The sequence below is a fragment of the Carassius gibelio genome, chromosome A3, assembly GCF_023724105.1.
Source record: "Carassius gibelio isolate Cgi1373 ecotype wild population from Czech Republic chromosome A3, carGib1.2-hapl.c, whole genome shotgun sequence".
NCBI lineage: Eukaryota > Metazoa > Chordata > Actinopteri > Cypriniformes > Cyprinidae > Carassius > Carassius gibelio.
In genome coordinates, this window is record NC_068373.1 from 29,433,926 (window position 1) to 29,455,096 (window position 21,171).

General features: G+C 37.3%; 1 protein-coding gene across 1 annotated transcript; it reads right to left on the reverse strand.

Moving 5' to 3' along the window:
- Positions 1–974: 974 nt before the first annotated feature.
- Positions 975–16,491, reverse strand: LOC127941520 (sterile alpha motif domain-containing protein 9). The gene is made up of 5 exons (XM_052536617.1): positions 14,952–16,491; positions 13,306–13,386; positions 8,798–8,857; positions 8,637–8,679; positions 975–8,516 (listed from the first exon to the last, which is right to left on the reverse strand). The coding sequence occupies exons 4-5, from the start codon at positions 8,658–8,660 to the stop codon at positions 4,044–4,046; spliced, it is 4,497 nt and encodes a 1,498-aa protein (XP_052392577.1). The 5' UTR covers positions 8,661–8,679; positions 8,798–8,857; positions 13,306–13,386; positions 14,952–16,491; the 3' UTR covers positions 975–4,043.
- Between the last annotated feature and the right edge of the window lie 4,680 nt (positions 16,492–21,171).

Here is a 21,171-nt window from a genome sequence, read left to right on the forward strand (position 1 = left end):
ATTTTATATACAGTAAGATATCTAAGTTGTAATACATATAAATAAAAATTAACATGAAGTATGTGATACAATAGAGTAGGAAACACAAAGCTTGACCATTGTAAAGAATTTTTAACTGAAATTTGTAGTAGATCTTGCCGGCAGCCATATATCCCTGTAGCCCAAGACTGCTCCCCACTGAAGCTAAGCAGGGTTGAGCTGGTCAGTACCTGGATGGGAGACCTCCTGGGAAAACTAAGTTGCTGCTGGAAGAGGTGTTAGTGAGACCAGTAGGAGGTGCTCACCCTGTTGTCTGTGTGGGTCCTAATGCCCCAGTGTAGTGATGGGGACACTATACTGTCAAAAAGCACCATTCTTCGGATGAGACATTAAACCGAGGTCCTGACAGGTCATTAAAACTTGGGTCAAACTTCACCCATTGGCCTCTGTGCAACATCATGGCCTCCTAACAATCCCCATGACTAATGATTAGCTTCATCACTCTGTCTCCTTTCCACCAATAAGCTGGTGTGTGGTGGATTTTCCACATGGATGCTGCACACTAATTGTTATTATTATTATTTATAGAGGATTATTTTTTGACTTACCCAACACTGGTTGTGCGGCACAATTTTCTGCAAAGTTGATTTGGAATAATAATACAAAATATAAAAACAATACACACATATACCAGAGGCGAGCATGATTTCAACAAGTACATCATGTTCCTGGAACAACATTCCAATCAACCAATCAGAATTGATCTATGTTTTAGGCTTATGATCAGAGTTAGGTGCTTCTACACTCTCGTTAATCTGTTATCATTTCCAACTGATTTTAGGAATAAATTATGGGTAAGGTTAGGTTTAGGGGTAGGGATTGGATTAAGTTTATATTTTTATACAATAATGTTGATTCAGGATCATCAGAAGATGTTGATCCAGGAATAAAATCATGGAATGACTAGATTCAGGAGGAGGGCAGAAGCCAGGAAAGTAAGTGATAAGAAATAAGTTTATTGGTTAAACTTTGTCTCAACAGAAGACAAGTTTTATGATCACGAGCAAATGTAATGGAACTTTACTACTTCTTATGAGTGTGCAACTTTTAGCAAAGAATCTTAAACATTAATCCTTATACAATATATTGTTACACAGCAATGGCAATACTTATCAAAAAACAAATGCACAATGAAAGAAAAAAAAAAACAGTAGAAATAAAGATAATGTCCTGGCAAAACATTACCAGCATCTCTTCTGATTACAAACATTTCCTTCAACCTTAAAACACAACACCCTGCAAAAAATTCAAATTACATGCAAAAGCACCCGTAAAAATAAACAATGGAAAATTCCATTATATTAAAATGGTCCAATGGGCCTTTTTTTAAGTTAAAGTAAAATAAATTTAAATATAAAGGATATGCAATAAATCAGTAAATTGCAAAAAGAAAATGTATAAAAAGAAAAATAAATAACCCAATACAACTGAATTACAACACAGTTGTGTTGCAGATTCATTGCAGTACTGGCAAAAAAAAGTACATTTTAATGTGGGAAACCAAACAAATGCGTACGAACAACAACAGGGCTTTGGGTCATGAGCTCCTTTGACTTGAGTGTCTTAGGGCCATCATACACCCGGCGCAATGCGATGCAAGGCCGGTGCTGTTTGCATTTTCCCCTCCAGCGCCATGTCGTTTAAAAGCAAATGCATTTGCGTCCATTTTGTGTGCCCATGGGCGTGCTGGCCAAAAAAAGATGTGTGTTCAAGCGCATTGCTATTTTAAGGAGCTGAAAATTGACTGCGCCATAGACCAACTGAAACCTGGTCTAAAGTCTTTAAGTCAATGGTGCAATACTTTTTTTTTTGTAATTTAAAGAGCGTGTTGGTAGAAAATGCGTCTCTGGGCGGGTGCACAGTGCGCATTGACTTTGCTTATTACACACAGGGATGCGCATCACACAAACATAACAAATATTAAAAACAAAAGGATTACAGTGTAAAATAATATTATTGTGTAGGCTCAGGGGCGGATCTACCAAGAGGGTCTGGCTGCAGACTTGCACTTGCACTCTCAGACTTGCACTCTCAGACACTTGCACTTCCGCTAGTGACATCACTTGCAGTCTTTATTTTTTATTTAATTGAATTTTTTATTGCTTTTTGTTGAATTTCCCAACATTTTATAACAGTAGCCAGGTGGCGAAGACAAGAAAAAAAAACTAAATTACAATGTTACTTGCAATCGCTACTTGCACTTTCTGCTACCTGCAAGACTTGCAATCGACACAAATCGTGCATGTTGCCAATGGAGACAAGACGCTGTGGTGGTGATTAAAACTAATTTAGTACTATAACGTACAGGGTCCTGCAAGAAAAAGACAAGACCGGCAAATCAAATTAAATATACAGTTCATTATTTTAATGAATATGCATATAATATTTTTCTCACATAACGCAAAATGTGGCATAATGGACTAAGATGACAAAGGCCAAATTCAATATGCTTCTCTATATTATTGAAATACATAACTAATATGTACAAGCACTGGTGAGCCCAGAAAAAACGCAACACGCTAAATTTTGTGTTAAGCATTTTTCCATATAGAATAAACTGTCTACAACTCGTTTATTTCACTTTCTTTGTCCATTAATATACATTATGTGTTTTATTTATAATGATTTTGTATAGGAGGAAAAAGTTTAATGTACAATTTAACGCACTGCGTTCTGTACTCGCCTGCTTTCCTGTGCAGAGTTGATCCTTTTAAAATCACTTAATGCACGTTCATATTTGCTGGTCTGTATATACGTTGAGTCAACAACAAGCTAGGCCTACTGAAATTGTCTTTATCATCTTAGTCTGTTATTAGGCCACATCAAGCGTTTTAATGTTTATCATGTTCATGATGCTCACTACTGTAATGAATGTAGCTTTTTAATAAGTAGGGGAAATTCCCGAAATGTAAAAAATAACCGTTTACATGCCTAGGGTGTTCGCATTGTAATAATGTACAGAGATACTTCATATTTATAAACGCTGACCTGTTAGGTGTTGTTTACTCATTAAAATCAGACAAATTCCTATTATTTTAAGGAACGTTTTCACATACTAGGGATTACCAATATGGCGGCGCGGCGGCTTCACTTTAATGACGTCATGAGCAATCCAGTTCTATATAATGGATCAGTGATCTTAATATTTTATGCCATATTAGGTGTTTGTTTTTTCTACAGGAGGAAAACGCTGAACGAAAGAATTTGTGCATTGTGTTCATATTCTGTTGTTCTGTGGCCACGGATTTGCCGGTCTTGTCTTTTTCTTGCAGGACCCTGTAAATTATTGTAGTAGGCCTACTAATTTAGTTTTAATCGTTTAATCACCACCACTGCGTCTTGTCTCCATTGGCAACACGCACGATTTGTGTCGATTGCAAGTGTCACAGGTAGCGGAGAGTGCAAGTGGCAATTGTAAGTGACATTGTAATTTAGTTTCTTTTTTCTTGTTTTCACAACCTGGCTACTGTTGTAAAATGTTGAAAGATTCAAACAAAAAGTTATCAATAAATAGAAAAATATAAAAGAATAAAGACTGCAAGTGACGTTGCTAGCAGAAGCACAAGTGTCTGAGACTGCAAGTCTGAGAGTGGAAGTGCAAGTCTGCAGCCAGACACTTCTCCGACAGAGCGGCAAGAGACTGATTTGTTTGGAAAACTTTCTGAGAGCACTGCGAAACGAGTGAAACTGGAGTCGCGAGGAGACACAGGAGGACAGAGATAAAAATGGATTATCTATCTATTAAGAAATGAAGCAAAAATCTGCCATGACGCAAGCACATCTCACTCTTAAAGGGAATGGGAGATGACACTCATTTAGAGAATAGGGACAACCTGTTCCAAAAATACGCCCCAGCGTACGGTCTGTTTTTCCGTCATTAAAATAGCAAAAGTGAATTTGGACACGCACTTTGCGTTTAGATTGCTAAAATAGGGCCCTTAGTTTTAAACTGGAATTCTATAAAGATTTCTGAGTTATGTTTCAAATCAGTCAGATCCATTAGATCAGGCTTGTGAACCTTGTGACTCAAAGTCTATGTCAAGTGCAACTGGTCCATTCATTGAGAATCCGATGAAGAATGACACTCTTGTGCCAGATTCATTATGTAACTGGCTTCTGAACATTGGATAGACCTTCACACCAGCAACACTGATAAAACCATTGCAAATTTCACCAGAAACTCTGTAGAGTTTCTCACAGTCTCTCACTTGCTTCCACACTTTTTCATCATCCCATTTAGTTGAGATGTTCTGTCCTGATCCTAAACAGTTGTTTATATCCCTATGGGAAATCAGGCCACTGTAACCTTCATCCTTCCCTAAGTAAAAATGGACAGCTGCTCTCTTTCCATTAGACACAGGTCTCAGGTCTTTTAAAAATGACAACTTAATTTGTGACACAAAAGTTGGTAATCCACAGTCCTCCTCTCGTCGTAACAATAAAACTGTGATGTAGTGCAATGGCAGGATCTCACTAAAGGATGTGGGGTGATCGATTATTTGAAGTATTAAGTTACGAAGGTCTTGGTAGGGCCTGATGTACTGAGATTCAGGGTGGATGTTGGCCAAAATAACATTGGCATAGATGAAGTTGATTTTGTCCATCAATTGTCTGGCCTCTTTTGTCAACTTCAGAATGAAATCATACTGCTGGATGATCTCTTCAAGAGCTGATGCAGAGTCTTTCTCATATAAATATTCCAGAAGACGGGTATAGGAATCACCCTTGTTCCTCTCCAGACATTGTCGCGTCTGCTCAATTTTAACCATGAGGTTCATGCGCTCGTTGGTGACCAGCTCACTCCAATGTATGTTACAAAAGAGGTCAGCGTACTGTTGAAAGTACCTGGAAACCTTGGGCTTTGTCAGTTCCTTTTGTTTGTCTTTCTCTGCAAAAAAGGGTACTAAATTGACAAACAAATTGTCAAGAAAATAAAAATGATTCTTCATGGTGCCCTTTAGTTGAAGAAGATAGCTCTTGTGCTTCTGCAATACATGGCAATATTGCTTGAGTTCGGGGTTCTTCCTTGGCAAATCTTCAAAGGTAATTTGACCTGATAGGACTTGACCAAGACAGTTAAACAGTGGTGTTTTTTGCAGTATTTTTATGACAACAGCAGCAGTTTGAAGTTCACCAAGATGCCCAGCGGTGTTGTAGGTGTTGTAATCCTTTAGTCTCTGCAATCGAGTCATGGCCTCTTTGTTTGCTGTTTGTTGTGTTTCTTTGCAAGCTTCTCCTGCAGACTTAGCCAGTGTAAGATACTCCTCAAGACTGTCTGGTTTGATGGGATTATTTTTGTCTTTGCGAACAGCATGCTTTAGTTCACGTACAAGGACCTGTGACACTGTATCGCATATGTATGAGTTGTCCTTTAAAAGGTCTTTAGCCTTCTTTGCCCAACTCATGGCTGTGGTAAAGTCCAATTTTTTGATGTAATGATACCTTGCGAGGAGTTGAAACATTACTGCATCCTTTGAGTAGCACTTCGCTGCATTGTATAGAACAATTTCTTCAAACCCTGGGGTCTCTTTAATTATATCCTGGATAAGAGGTGAAAAAAGTGAGTCTTCAAACTGAGCTGAATATTGCCTCTTAACTAACATGTTGTGAACATCCTGCATTAATTTTTGTTTTCCCAGAGCATACTCATAAAATAATTCTGTTGTGAGCAGAAGGTTAGTGATCTCTGCTTTTGTCACCCGATGAGAAGCTGAAAGCACTTTTAAACAGTGTTGAGCAATACTTGGGTGGATCACTGACACACCTTCAAAGCTAATTTTGGAATTGACTGTGCATCTTGTCAAAAGATTGGAAAACCTCTCAAATCCATCTTCGATCTTGCAGTGTTCAAAATCTGCTTTTGTTTGCAGACCAAGAAACTCTTCACATGTAGAGACTGACAGCAATGCATTCTTGCAGTAGACATTTAGCAGGACAAGAACAGCAAAAAGTTGAGCATGTTTGTCTTGGAAGTTAAAACCCTTCAGAGTATTTTTCACAACGCCCTGAATATACTCAGGTGAAAAGTTATTCTTCAGAATCATAAACCCATAAAATGTTTTAATATTTGTGTTGGTCCGTTTAAAATCCTTTAGCTTTTCCTCAAACCGTTCCTGTTCCTTCTCTGATAATTTGTTTCCGATGAATACTGCATCATCAGTCTGTTCACTGGATTCAGCTCTCATGCAGTTAACAATTATTACCTGTGGAGACTTTGAAAACATTTTTTGCTTCAGACACTCATCCTCAATTTGAAGTTGGAGTTTTTTTACATCGCAAATGTCTTGGAAGTCATCGATCATGAGCAAAACAGGAAGTCGTGTAGGTTGCTCTTTTGTCTCATATGTCAGTAGCTGCACTACCTGTTTTGCTATTTCAGGATGATCATCTGTTGTGTCCTTCAGCACTGCACAGCGAAATTTATCCCTGAGTGTCCACAGAACATGCATGGCTAATGTAGTGCCACCGCAGCCTGGAAGATGCAAGATGCTGAAAAACTCACACACTCTCTTCCGACTGCTTATGTCTGGAATAACGAAATTGATGATGTAGTCGAATTTGTCTCGTTTGATGAATGGCATTGACCCGGGCTGTTCTGAGAAGTAGAAGTTCCACCAGGACACCTTCCCTCCCTTGTAAAATTTCTCCTCATGTTGTTGTTTGTCCTCATTTCCTCCATCACACTGGTTCACACAAAGAACACTCAGCAAATCTAAGGATGCATCCATTTTCTTTGACAGCACAACACTACTGCCACCACCACAAGGCAGAAAGCGGCTTGATTTGCGATTCTCTGACCACAGACTGAGCACGGTTCCATTGACTTCAGCGAAACTCAGCTCATAAATGCATCTTGTTGAAATGTCAACTCCATATCGGCCTTCAATAAGTTGTTTCCAGTAGGTGTATGATGTCTTATTGTCACTGATACACAAGATTTGGTTTCCTCCTTTGAGCTCCTGTAAAAACATACTGAAGGTCTCAAGCAAAGGGTCTTTTCCATCACTCACCTGACTTAATAGCAAGAAAATGGTAAGAAATTTCTTGTGAGGCAACACATCTTTTCGGCACAGGAAAGAAACCACATCACGCACAGAGGATCCTTTCTCAGTCAACCAGCGATCAGCATCAGAGGGGCTTTCCTCATTGGTGCCTCCATTACAGAAAACCCAGCTTGTATTTCTGGTCAGCTTTAACCTGTTTGCTATGTCTTCAACTGCACCTGTGATTTTAAACTGAGCTGGTAAATGAACATTGATTTTTCTCTCTTCAAACATCTTATTCAAGCCCTTCTCAGCAGATTCTGGATCAAAATCTAAAACAGCCACTGGATCCATGTGAAGAAGGAAACGCAAGTTTTCCAACTGGACAGGATGAGACTTGTTAGCCACCACAATGTACCATGCAAAGTGTGACCTGTCCAAAGATTGGCTCCCTCCTGTTATCATCTCGCACAGTTTAAGGCCTTGCACACTGATTTTGACAGTAGAGAGATGCTTTTCTTCCGCATCCTTCCTCAACTGAGACAAATGTGGCATGTCTTTGATATATTTCTCATACTCCTTTGAGGAACCAGATGTAATCAGATTCTTGCTGCTGCTGCTGTCTCTTATAAAGAAAGACTTTCCATCATTCTTCTTCCCTGTTGTTTTGGCCTCTAGCATCTTGTCTTTATTTTTGAGTTGCTTGATATTTTTGTCTACTTCATATGTGTTAAAATAGATGTCTTCACATATTAAAGAGGATGGCTCTATGTCTACCTCAATAACACATTTTCCTGTGGATGTCATGTCAGCTTTGAGAACTTCAACAAAACGCGGGGGTTTTATACACCTCTTTGCCACTTGAACAGATCTTTCCAATTTGAAATGTTTTTCAATTGCATGTGACTGCTGTACATCAAAACCATCAGTTTTCTGGACACAAACACCCAGAATTTGTCCATGGGGGTCATCTGCCACTCCAAAATGAATGGTGCCATTTGTGCGGCTGTTCATGCAAGCTGCTGCAAATCGAATGACTTCATATGTGTATTTTTTCATTCTGCCCTCTTCTGTTGTGTTTACAAAGGCTTTGAATTCATGGCATGGTTGTATGAGGTCTTTAGGACCAGTTTCAGTCACATCTAGAATGCTGTTTTCTCTGTACCTGTGAGCCGCATTAAATCTGCTGAATGGATAAGGTTTCAAGCTACAAGCCTGAGTCACCATGTCATTTTGCTGCTGAGTCTTTTGTTTCAGATGGTCTATGTTGTGAATAATCAGTTTTTTTGCATTCAGTGATAGGTTTTGAATGGAAGAAAGATCAGTCTCCTCCAAGAGGAGAAGACTAGCTCCATTAATTCTCTGATTGTAAAAAATCTCTGCATCTTCTTCGTCCACTTTTATCTCAAGTATCCATTGTCTCACATGGTCTTTATTCCAGTCATTGATGTCCACTGGACGTTTAGATGAAACAGCTGTCTGGCCTTTCTTTTTCTGAAAGAAAATCAGCAGCTAAAGTAATGATGCTAATAATGCTTGATGCTAAATGTCTATTATCAAATGGAGTGGTAAGATATTGCACATAAAAATACTAGCCTTTATGGTGCTACTTACCTCAGAATGACTTGAGGCTTCCATTACTGAACCAGATACTCTTCTGTTAATGAGTTTATGGTAAGAAATGTAAACATGGAATCAAAACACATGTATTATGCCATAAATCACAATAATTATATAATAATAAATAATAATAATTAAAATCACTAATGACTTACTACATCAAGGAACAGAATTCATATTTGTTGTTTACGGGTTTTGTAAAAATTGAACGCCACCTGGAAGGAAATATCATACAGGAAGGAAATTAAGAGAGAGAGCGATAACTATTCCATAAAACTTAAAAATGATTTAAACTAAAAGAAGGAGAAGGAAGGCAGGTCATTTGCACACAAAGAAAGCAGATAAATGGTGAATTGAAAATGGTTCAACTATTCAATTGTATTTTAATCCTTTATTTTTAGTGTTGTCTCATTATAAAAATAAATAAATAAATAATTTATGTATTATATTGGAGTTAAATGATTTGAGGTGTATAATTCATTGGAGGAAAAAGAAAATAAATATTTCATAAACATTACTCTATTGTACTTAGACATACAGTTTAATTAGTATGAATTAGATGAAAGGTCCGTTTTAAGAGCCATTCAATCCATTTTGATCAATTAAGGTGCTGGCAACAATATTGAAGTCTACAAAATAGTCTAACATTACAATGAGACAATTTCATTCAATGGTGTTTGGAGGTGTGTGTGCGAAAACGTTGTAATATTAGGGGTCACTTCAAGAAACCTTCTTGCCCGGAGCAGGCAAAGACTACCCACATGACCTGCTACTTCTGAAGAGATTCTTAAGTGCTTATACAATGGACACTTTATTATCCCATGAGGCCATGGGGCTGGTAGGTCACATGAAAATGACAACATGGCAGATTTATACAGCGTTCATTTACACTCGTGCAAAAGCTCGCACATACGCAGTAAAAAATAACCCCCCCCCACCCCCCCACCTACTCAACATTTTTAATGACTGGTAACATCTACATTGTTCAATTGGCCTAACTGAATTTATACAATTTTATTTACACTAATTAAGTTTGGCCATTTGAAACATTTAGATGTGATCAGTAAATAGAAGAATTTGAGTTGAAAAGGTCTGATTTTTTTTTTTAAAGTTTAAAAGTAAACCTAAAGAAATGGCAAATTCGAAACTCAAGCACAAAACGTGATGATCGTGTACACAGTTGTGTGACAGTGGGGTTGATTGCCCAGACATATGCTTGCTATGATAACAAATGCTGTTGGCTACTAGCCAAATCCTGTATTGATTGGCTGCTCATCTTCGGACTGGCTGTTGATGAGGACAACTACAGAGAGTGGGATGGGATGATGGCAGATTTTTTCTGAAATTCATACTTAAGATTATTATTATATTAGCCATCTAGATTTCTGTATAGGTGCTTCAGTTCAGATGGCAGCTCCGGGTTTGAGTACCTGTAACATCATCAGCGCCAGACCACTGTTCAAGTGACGAGTCATGCTTTAGCAGAGGTGTGTGCGGTTGATTGACCGAAAGTTAACAGCCTAGTAAAGGTTTATTGTTTCAAATTTTGCATTTGTAATCTTGAGGCTTTTCACATCACAAGACTATGTTAAGGGAGCAACAATTTTCCATTTTACTTGCTTTGTAAAATAACAGTTGTGAAATCTTTGCTGGTCAGATGAAGACTGATCATAAAATCATAAAGAGAAATTCAACAAAGATTGTTCAGTAAACTTTATTCAGTTATTTTTCACTCATGCTTCCTATTCTTTCTCTGTAGGTATCTCTCAAAAGTGAGAGTTAAGATGAGTTAGCATGCCAAGGTGTTAACTGCTTTGAAGAACTTCTGCTTCAAACTGGTATTAATCCAATTTTAGAACTATGCAAAAAACATATTTAGCTGTACTAGAGTACATCTCTACTCCTTTATATTTGTCAATCCAAAATGCAGCAGCTAAAGTCCGTAGCAGGTCAAGCAAATATGATCATATTACCCCAATTTTACAGTCTCTGCTCTGGCTACCTATTCACCCATATAAGCCCACCAGCAATTTAGTTATCATTTTCCTTTTGTAAGTTTTTTTCTAGATGTTAACCATGTTTTATTTCTCAATGACATGCAAGCAAACAACCAAATAAAGGGAAAAAAAGAGTCTTCACTTCCTTCCTGTCACATGAGGTTGTCAAGTTCCTAACCCAACTTTCAGGAAGCATGGTGAAGGCAAACCCTCCAAAATAAATTACATTTCCATGTTACTAATAAGTATTTTTTGTTGACACACACACACACACACACACACACATATATATATATATATATATATATACACACACACACACACACACACACATATATATATATATATATATATATACACACACACACACACACACACACACATACATAATTATGAAGGTCTCTAGAATCGTCCAAACAACATTTCCAGGTTTCAAGTGACAGCAGCAGTTTACTCACTTCCGTCAGTCACACAAAAGGAAGAATGAAAAGATAAAGAGCCAATGCATGGGTTTAATTGCTGTAGATAATCTTTTCCTCCCTTTTATGGCATTATTTCTTGTTAGGGGCAAAATATTGAGGCCCCTTTATCCAGTTTTTGGATGTGTTTCATTCTAATTGGTCAAGAACCCTAAATGTTTTTTTTTGTTTTTGTTTTTTATTATTAGCTTATGATTCCATTGTAATGCTGAAATTCAGACAAGTAATGAATTTACATTTACATTATTATATGAAATCACCTAGTACAGTCAGCCACTGAATACTATGGGCCTACAAAATGAGTAATTTTGTTTTAGGTATACCTTTTTTTTTTAGATGTAATTATATTTATTGTTATTTATCTAACACCTATAAGAATGAAAATACCTGCATGTTTAATAATAAGTTAATAAATAAACAAACAAACAATCTTAGGTGTAGCTTACATGATAATTGTATAAAAAGCATATATTTTAAAAATACTATAATTATTTTCATGAATATCTAGGACTTTTCTCAGGGTTAATCCATCTTACCTAATCAATATGTGCCTTTTTATAAAATATATATTATATAAATATATTTAAATACTTGTACCTTCACTGCTTACATAATGGAAAGTCCACCCAAAGATGGAAATTGTGAATCATTCACCCTCAAGTTGCAAACTTTTCAAATTTCAAAAAAGTTTCTTTCTTCTGTTGAACAAAAATATGATATTTTGCTGAATGTTGGTAACCAAACAGTTAAATGCGTAATCTTCTTTCAGGTATACCTTTTTTATTTTACAAATGTAATATTTTCTTCATTCTATTTATTTTATTTGAACACACACACTGTGAACACACACCGTGTGGGTTCAGTGCCTTGCTCAAGGGGCACCTAAGTCGTGGTATTGCCGGCCCGAGACTCGAACCAACAACCCTAGGATTAGGAGTCAAACTCTCCAACCACCAGGCCACAACTTCCCCAACTTCTGCACTATGTTCCACCATTTTAAGACAAATGGATTTGTTGTCTTATCATATTCAAGAGTTTATAAGCTAGATGCAACTTTCTTGGGTTTGCATTGAATGTTTTTAGACTTTTATGAAACTTCTAGATTCATATTGCCACATATTTGAGATAGGGGATGAAGGAGTAATAGTCACAGGTTGTCTAAACAACTCTTGTACATAATCAGTCTTTCAATTCAAAAATAAAAAGTGTCTGCAACATAAAACAAACTTAAATGGAATGTCTGTGGTCTTCATTGTGTGCATATTTTCACATTTCACATTATAAGTTGAATGCATACAAATAGTTGCTGAGACAACCTGTGACTATTTCTCCTTCATCCCCTATCACAAGTATGATGCAATATGAATCTAGAAGTTTCATTTGGAACTGTAACTCTTTCAAAATAGTCATGTTGCAACCCATCTTTTTTGCCAGTTTCAACAGATTTTTGAAATCATGCATTATAAGTACATTTATTTTTAGAATAGATTCCTACTGACTTTGTACATGTTTGAGGCATAAAGTCGTTATGAATCGTTAAACGTTGTTATTATTGTTTTGGTTTTATTGCAGAATTAAAGCATTCAAAATGTATCACGTATATGTTCAGTGATTGTTTTGTTTCCCCTGTGTTTCCTGCCTCCTTTGTCTTTATGCCCATATTTGCTCGCTCCTGTTTCCTGTTTTATTAAGTTCCATTGGTCTCAGCTGTGTTTTATTAGTTATCCTTGATTACTCCTCACGTTTCTGTTCTCCATGTTGTTTACCTGGTTGTGTTCTCCTGATTTTCCTAAGAGGATTTATTAAAAGACTGTTTGTTTGACATCTGCATGTGCTTATCACCCTAGCAAACCGTGACATGTCAGTTTTTAAAGTTGCTGTATAAGTGTTAATAATTTAATGTTTTATGAAGACTTATATAATATGCCTGTAATATGAAATAAATTAATTGACAAATATGGAGAACAAATAGTACAGTTAGATGTTTTTAGCTATGAGATTGGATTAATACCAGTTTGAATCAGCCTTAGAAGTTCTTCAGTAAAAGGGCATTCAACTTGAACGACTAGTTTATTATCCATTTTAGAGTCTTCATCTGTTCTCTTCAGTCTGTCTTTGTCTGAACAGCAAAAATTCCACAACTGAATAAATGTAAGCATAAATGTATACTGAAATAGTTATATTTACCCCAATGTCCTTGTTGGAAGAGTAGTAATATGAACTCAAAGTTCAGTATCTTCGTTTTCTTCTTCTCGTTTTATAGGACGTCTGGGTATGTAGATATGAAAGAATTCAGTAATGTTGCCAAATGTTTTCTGATATCACACGTTTCAGCACTCTTTCATCTAGTGTAAATATACTAATAGTGAACATACTATGAGAGAAATGTTTCTGCAAGAAGGCAAAGAAATCAAGCAAAGCTAGTTCCTGATGAAAACAGGATGTGTGTGTGTGTGTGTGTGTGTGTGTGTGTGTGTGTGTGTGTGTGTGTGTGTGTGTGTGTGTGTGTGTGCATTTTGTGGAACTGAAAGACCTTACTACGTATTTGGAAAAACAGTCATTCCAATACAGTAGTACTTATAATTTTAACATTTTGCCTAAAAGAAATATAGCATATATATTATTATTATTAATTATAGAAGTTTGTGTGTTTCCTGATTCTGGACAGATTATCTAGATTCAAAAATGTATGTAGAGAGATTATCTGGAGGGAAAAAGGGAAAAACTTTAAAATGTTATCCTTTCACTTTTCCCTATGACCGTTCCCTCATTATTCCTTGATCTCTTCATGTTCTGGCTTTTACTGTTTTGAACAATGACTGAAACCTTGTATTACTGTCGCTTGTTGTATTCCTCAGCTGTAAGTCACTTATGCCCAAACATGGCAACAGAGCTGAAAGTTGGTTGGTGAAAAGCAGCCATCTTGTGCAAAAAAAAAAAAAAAATAATAATAATAATAAAAGAAGAGGAAGAAGAAACCACAACCTACTCTTTCCTCAGGAAGTGGCAATGAGAAACACAAATGGCAATAAAACTGCCTCCAAATCTCTTTAACTCAGCCTTGTCTTTATTTCTCAGAACATTAGTGTCAAAATTAGACTATTTCAAAATGCAACATGTTATAGAAATATTTGTGTTTGTGTTCCTCGTTTACTTCTATCCACAAAGATTACACACAGTGTATAGTGTTATTTGGTGTGTCCTTTTTATCTTACACCTTTACCCAGTAGTGATCATCTTGTTCACTTCCACTTGATCTGTGTATATTATATAATATGAATAATATGACAGTATCTGTAGTCAGTATTGATAAAAGAATGATAAGCAATGATGTTCATTTACTGAAGTGGAATTAGGAACTGTGAATAAATTAATGAACTGCTGCTAAATAATAACAATAATAATCACGGTTATAATAAGATCCTCAACAACCAAAAAACGAGATTACCTTAGATAAAGTTTGATTAATACTTTATGTGCACACAGTACAGGTCAAAAGTTTGGACACATAACAGTTTTTTATGTTTTTGAAAGAAGTCTCTTATGCTTGTCAGGCCTGCATTTATTTGATCAAATAATAACAATAATTTTCAGCATGGATGTGTTAAATTGATGAAAAGTTATAGTAAAGACAACAAAGCTTTTTACTCCAGAAAATAATATCACAGGTACTGTATTAAGTAAAAACATACCAAATATAAAGTTATATAAATAAAAAGGTAATCACATTTGTTTTCAAATGCTTTTTATTGAGATCTGGGGGCCTCCAAATGACTAGAACCGGCCCCGAGGCTAAGGATAGTCAAATCTAGCCTAAACCATGAAGTACTCACCCGCACACAGGATGAAGAAGACTCCCTTGTGGTTGTTCTTGTTTCAGACTCAGTTTGTTATAAGTAAGGCAATCGCAACAATAACATCTCTTATTTTATTAGTTACATTACAAAGCATTTAATGCAAACATAACTTCAAATCAGTTAAGATATGAGTAAATCAAACTGTTAATCTCCCCTCAGTAGGGTTTGACGTGTCCTCTAGGCACCACACTCCTCAGACTTCATATGTTTCTTTTTGGGGAATTTCCAATCACATATAAAAATCTGTGACTCATTTCTAATTAAGCGGATATCCTTCCTCTATCGCTTGCGTTGCTATCTGTGTCTCTGCTTCTTCACCGTATGTCTTTGTCTGTTTCGTGTCCTCTAGATGGTGCATGCTCTCTCCACCCTTTTGTACATTCTTGTCAAACTTTATGGTTAATTACAGAGCATCAAACTAAATAAACCTAAGTTTCACAACAGTTGCTTATTCATTTTATTTTAAAATATTCCAAGTACAAGCATTGGTATCACTTTATAATAACTGGAAGTGATGAATAATTAGTTCAGCATTAGTATATAGTCAATTCATCATTTATAAAACATTGTTCCTACATTAAAAGACATTAGTAAGCAGTTAATAAATAGAGCAATAAATTCTTTGTTCTTGATTTATAAACATATCTATAATATGTATAATATAATTTCTACATATTATTATTTGGACATATAGTAATAGTGTGATGAGGAATGCTTTATTAGCATGTATTATAATAGGTAGTTATAGGATTATTTATGCCTCTTTAAGCTTTTACAAAGGAGATTTAAAGGGCCAGTTATATTCTAAACAGTAAAAGGAAGCATCCACAACAGAGTGATACATTACACAGAGATATTTATTTCAAGACGCAAAATAATTAAACTTTTTAACTGTACACTTGATATAAAATGAAACATAAACCTCTGCAATGTCATATAAAATGAAAAAATGAATTAAATGAATTTAATAACTTGAGCAAGAAAGTGAATATAAATAAATAAGCAATAAATAGAATCCACATCAACAAAAAAATCTACAAAACTAACAGCTATTTTTGGCACTCCTGCAATCCAGTGTTGGCACTGGTACATTTTTATTCAGCAATGTTTACACTTTACGGACATGTATTTTTATATCAGATTGCAGATGCTCAGTTTCCTTTTACTGCACAGTTATGTTTTCTGGGGTGTAGAGGATTTTTTTATTTATATGCATTGCAAAGGTTTATTATTATTTTTTTTTTTATATCAAGTTAACATTTGCAGTTTCACTTTTTGCATCTTAAAATAAATATTTCTATATTATGTAGCCTCAGATCCGAGGCAAGCCCAGAGAGGGTCCCTGTTTCCACATCCAGCCCTGAGAGGGTGCGGTCCCCAAGTTTGGCCCAGAGAAGACAGCCCTGAGAGCCCGCAGGCTCAAAAATGACCACCAACCCTTCAGCTCCTATCTCCTCCATTGCTGTAATCTAGCAGCCCCTCTAGCAGGTCACTAACAGCTCAGGGGTGCGTTTCCCAAAACCATAGTTGCTAACTAAGTTAAAACTTTGTTGGTTGCAATGCAGTTTCCCATTGCCAACCAACTAAGTTGCTAACAGGTTAGCAACTATGGTTTTGGGAAACGCACCCCAGCTCAGTGAGAGGAATGCACTCTACCTTCATCAGTGGAGGTGTATCCTTAGGAAGAGCCTGAGGGCTGAGAAATTTAAGCAAAGCACCTTGAGGGAGAAAGAAAAGATGGTAACACTTTATAATAACAATCATTAATAGGTGGTAAATTGATAGTTAATTAATATTTAGTTAATTGTTATTTAACTGTTAGCAAACAGTGTTTTTACTTATTATAAAGTTTACCAAAAACTTAAAGATATGTTAGCATTTCCATATTTGATATTAGAAGGGAAGGGATGCAGGCAGCTGCTTTCACTACCAATGCTTAAAAACATCCCAAGCTAATGTTTGATGCACGGAATTTATTATGTGGTTTCATAACTCCCATTTGGTAAATAGATTATCACAGTGTAATAGTATAGCATGCTATTTGCTATGCCACTTTCATCAAAACCTATTAGAAAGCTACAGCAATGTCATGTCATTAAATACGATAAACAGTGATTCTGGAACAGATCTGCGTCTTCCTTATCCCGTTAAAAAACATATTACAGTAACCATATTCCTTCTGTTCGAAAAAAAAAAAGTTTCACTAACTGTTCGTTACAAGCAGCATTTGCCGTCAGGCAGGTAGCTAACATAAACATATTTTTGCTAGCCTACCTGCTGCAAAATTACACCATTTGTACAAGACTAACAAGTAGAGCTATTTTATCCAGTGTAATTTATCACTTACCACTATCTTGTTTTTTCTTATCCTGCTCTTCCTTTCTCTTTTTTCTCTTCTGGCTTCCTGAAGCATAATTCCTCTTCATGACTGCCGAGGAGGTTTTGTATTTTGCCAGTAGCAGAGATCACGTGGTTGGCTGGCTGCCATCAGCAACTACTGAGAGGAGCCCCCTTGAGGGGGATCCCGATAACAGTGTCATTACACTTTACTGCATTGACAATGAAAGGGGGCGCTCACACAGTGTCGTTGCATTTTATTCTTTACCAGACATTGTCTTGGGGCCCCAAGCAATTGCTTGGTTTGCCTGCCTTGTCGCGACGGGCCCGGTGCTCACCTTCAGCCCACCATCTGTTCGTGGGTCTGCCAGTCTCCATTGTCAGCATGGCTGGAGAATGCCTTTCTTCCACCTTCAGCCTCAGAGTCCAGGACTCCACCTCGGCCCATCAGTCCACTGGGTCCACCGGGATCCCCGGTCCCTCCTGCTCTGCCTTGGTCTCTCGTTGACCATCCATCACCTCAGGACTCCACTCCAGCTGCGCCTCGTCCATCTGTTCCTCCAGCTCTATCAGGCTCCTCCTTGCCTTCGGCTCCATCTTTGTCCTCTGTTGCTCAAGCTCCACAGTGGCTTCCAGATCCCTGCCTCCACATCAGTCACCTAAGCCAGCTGTTCTGCCCTGTTTGATCCATATTAAGATGTTGTAGAAATGCATTCCTGGTTTTGATAAACATGGACATATTCTTGTGAGTGAATGTAATTTTTTCTAATGTAATGTTATTTTTTTTGAAAGAAGATAAATCCAGTGTTTAATATATCTACAACTTTTAGATTTTTTGTGTAGTAGAATTATATTCGTGGCAATAGTTAGAGAAATGAGAAGTGGATTTATACTTGATTGGGAGGTTATTGACTTCTATGCTGTTTCTGATTAATCAGGAGATGGGGGGGGGGGGATTCTAAAGCCCAAGATAGCAGGAAGTTTTTCAGTCACAGATATCCAAAATGAATAAACAGGCTGACGAGTCTGGGGGAGAAGATTAAAGGTCATTGCACGCAGAGTCCGAAAATTTCACCCGGAATTTTCACTCATTAAATAATAAATACGAGCTCACACTGTGTCAATCACATTTACACACTGCCTTCGAAATTTTCATCCATCATAAAAAATTCATTAAAAATCAAGTTTGATTTTATGCATTTTTGACATCTGTGACAAGTATTTTCAGAGGTGTTTTGACAGTTCAGAGCCATAGTAGCAGCGATCCACCTGTCACTCAAGTCAAGTTCAAGTTGAGCTTTATTATCTTTGCGCTACATGTGTGGACATAGAGTGGAACGAAATGACCACAGTGTTAGATCAACATAATATAAACATACAACACTAGACATAAGAATAAATTTTAGATCTACAGATCCTAACCCTATTGACACACCTGGAGATATGCATGCGTGGATGCTATTTAGTTTTTAACACCAACATCCCCTTCAAACTTAGAAGCAATAAACAAACAAATAAATAAAGGATCCAGGGCAAACTAGTTCGGCTGGATCCTGGAATCTGACATTTGCATTAGTAGCCACACGTCTTTTTAAGGTCCTAAATACGAGGTTCTCAACTCTGGACCACGAGATCCATTCTCCTGCAGAGTTTAGCTCCAACCTTGATCAAACTCCCCTGCCTGTAACTTTCCAGTGATCCTAAAGACCATGATGAACTTGTTCAGGTGTGTTTGATTAGGACTGGAGCTGAACGGGGAAATGGAGTGGAGCACCCATGTCCTTAATGATCCAATCATAAAATCCAGCACACATCTATCATTATGTTCAAAGCTTCTGTATTTAGTTTGAGACTGAAAGACGGGGATCTTACCTGACTCAGCTCCCTCTTGAAGTGGACAATCTGGAAGGGTTTCATGATGATAACAGTCCAATGATGTGGAGATCTGAACTACGCCCTGAGCTTACTTCACCACACCACCTTTACCTGTGACCCAGGAGGTAAACTACTGCCCCCTAGTGTGTTGTATGTGAAACTGACTCTGTTGCAAAGCAGAGCTCCAGCATAATCTTTAAATGTGTAAATGACATAACCACCACCATAATGTATGAGCTAATGCTAGACCACAGGTCTGATGGTGAGAGACAGACTGGCTGGTGTGAGAATCTGTGAATGAGTCGAGACACATACCTCTGTTCATGTGATTTACTCTGACACAGTGTTAGTGTGTAAAAGAGAGTGGCATCACTGCATTGATGTAGCCTCTTGTTCAGTTCGGACCTGTACACACAGATTAAATGCAACTGAACTCTGTGTACAGCAGGACTGAGTATAATTCAGAATTAAAGAACAGGCTTTAAGGTTAAGAACTGGTTAAGACTGTTAACTGTTCAGAAGTTCAGCGTGGATTTGAATAGGCCATGACACACAGGAAGTTGAGTTGGAATGACAGGAAGTAGAATTTAAAGAAATTCAGTACAGTTAACGCAATCTGGAAAATGAAGTCTTCGTCCACTTTTTCAGCTTGTCAAATTCAAGAACTGACCTGGGATTTAAAAGACATTTATAATTCAGTTCTGAATGGAGCACAACCCTGATGTAAAGAATATTATTAAACACTCAATAGAGGAGTGACAACCACATTCAGCTGAAGATAAAATGACACTTTTTCACATCACCAAATCGATTCTGATTAATAATGAATTATACAGCTACTTTACGTATATCTAAACTTACCTGAAAACATGAATATGCCATATATCTTATCCAGCAATATATGTAAAGTTGATAGTACATCCTACTAAATTCCATTATAAGGCATGAAGAAATAAAAATATTATAAACATAAACTGCTTCGAAACTGTGTTGTGAAAAGTTATATAAACAATATTAATTAATATTCACATCATAATGCATACACACTATCCTCTCTTTATGTATTTATGTATATACTATGCATGTATATACATGTCCTGATTATATTATTTGTATTGTTTCGTAATACACCTTTTAATAAATTATAATGCAAATTTCTAAGTGCAAATAGATAAACTCGACTTCTGCACGACTTTCTTGCATAATAATCCGTACATTCAGTACAGTTCATATTTCTGTCACGGTAGGAAATCCATTGTTTCCTCCGTGTCATGTTTTGTGTTTGTATTTGTACTCACGTAGTCTCCATGTGCTCGTTTGGTTGATTGTTGTCACCTGGGTGTTGATTCTCTCGCTCCAGCTGATCCTCATCTCCACTCAGCTACTTATACTTACTCATCTCTCTGTCTGTTGTCAGATCCTCATTCATGTTACAGCCTCACTAGTTGGATTACCGTCTCCCGTGTTCTGGATTGCGTTCGTGTTGTCGTCTTCGTGTGAGTGTTCCGGTCTGTTTCTGGGTTCATCCATTGACCGTCTTCACATTCACCACCGACTTCACCATCCAGCACTTCTCACACCACCGTAGACCTTCTATCACCATTGCCTACATTCTGGACTCAGTGTTCATCGTACTCATTGCTGTGTTTTACTACCATCTTCAATAAACCATTTCTGATTGCCTGCATTTGCTTCCTCCTCTTTCACGAGCCGTCACAGTAGGATCTGACCATCATGGAAGCAGCAGGCGATCGCTCCCCATCTCATCTGGAGGAATTTCTGCAGAGAGCCGTTGGTCGTATGGATCGCCAAGACAAGGCGATAGATGAGATGGGTCGAGATTTCCAAGCAATGGTGACGAAGGTGTCCGAGCTCGCTCTCCAGGCTCAACAACAACAACAACCGCCACCCGCTGCGCCTCCCACGCCACCCACACCGCCGATCGTCTCCGGGGGGATTTCCCAGTCCGAACCACGCCTCCCCA

Excerpts from the sequence above, each read along its gene's own strand:
- LOC127941520 (XM_052536617.1), bottom strand. The coding sequence starts at position 8,660 with ATGGAAGCCTCAAGTCATTCTGAG. Across the intron at positions 8,517-8,636 it reads AAGCCTCAAGTCATTCTGAG|AAAAAGAAAGGCCAGACAGC; the intron begins GTAAGTAGCACC and ends ATTTTCTTTCAG.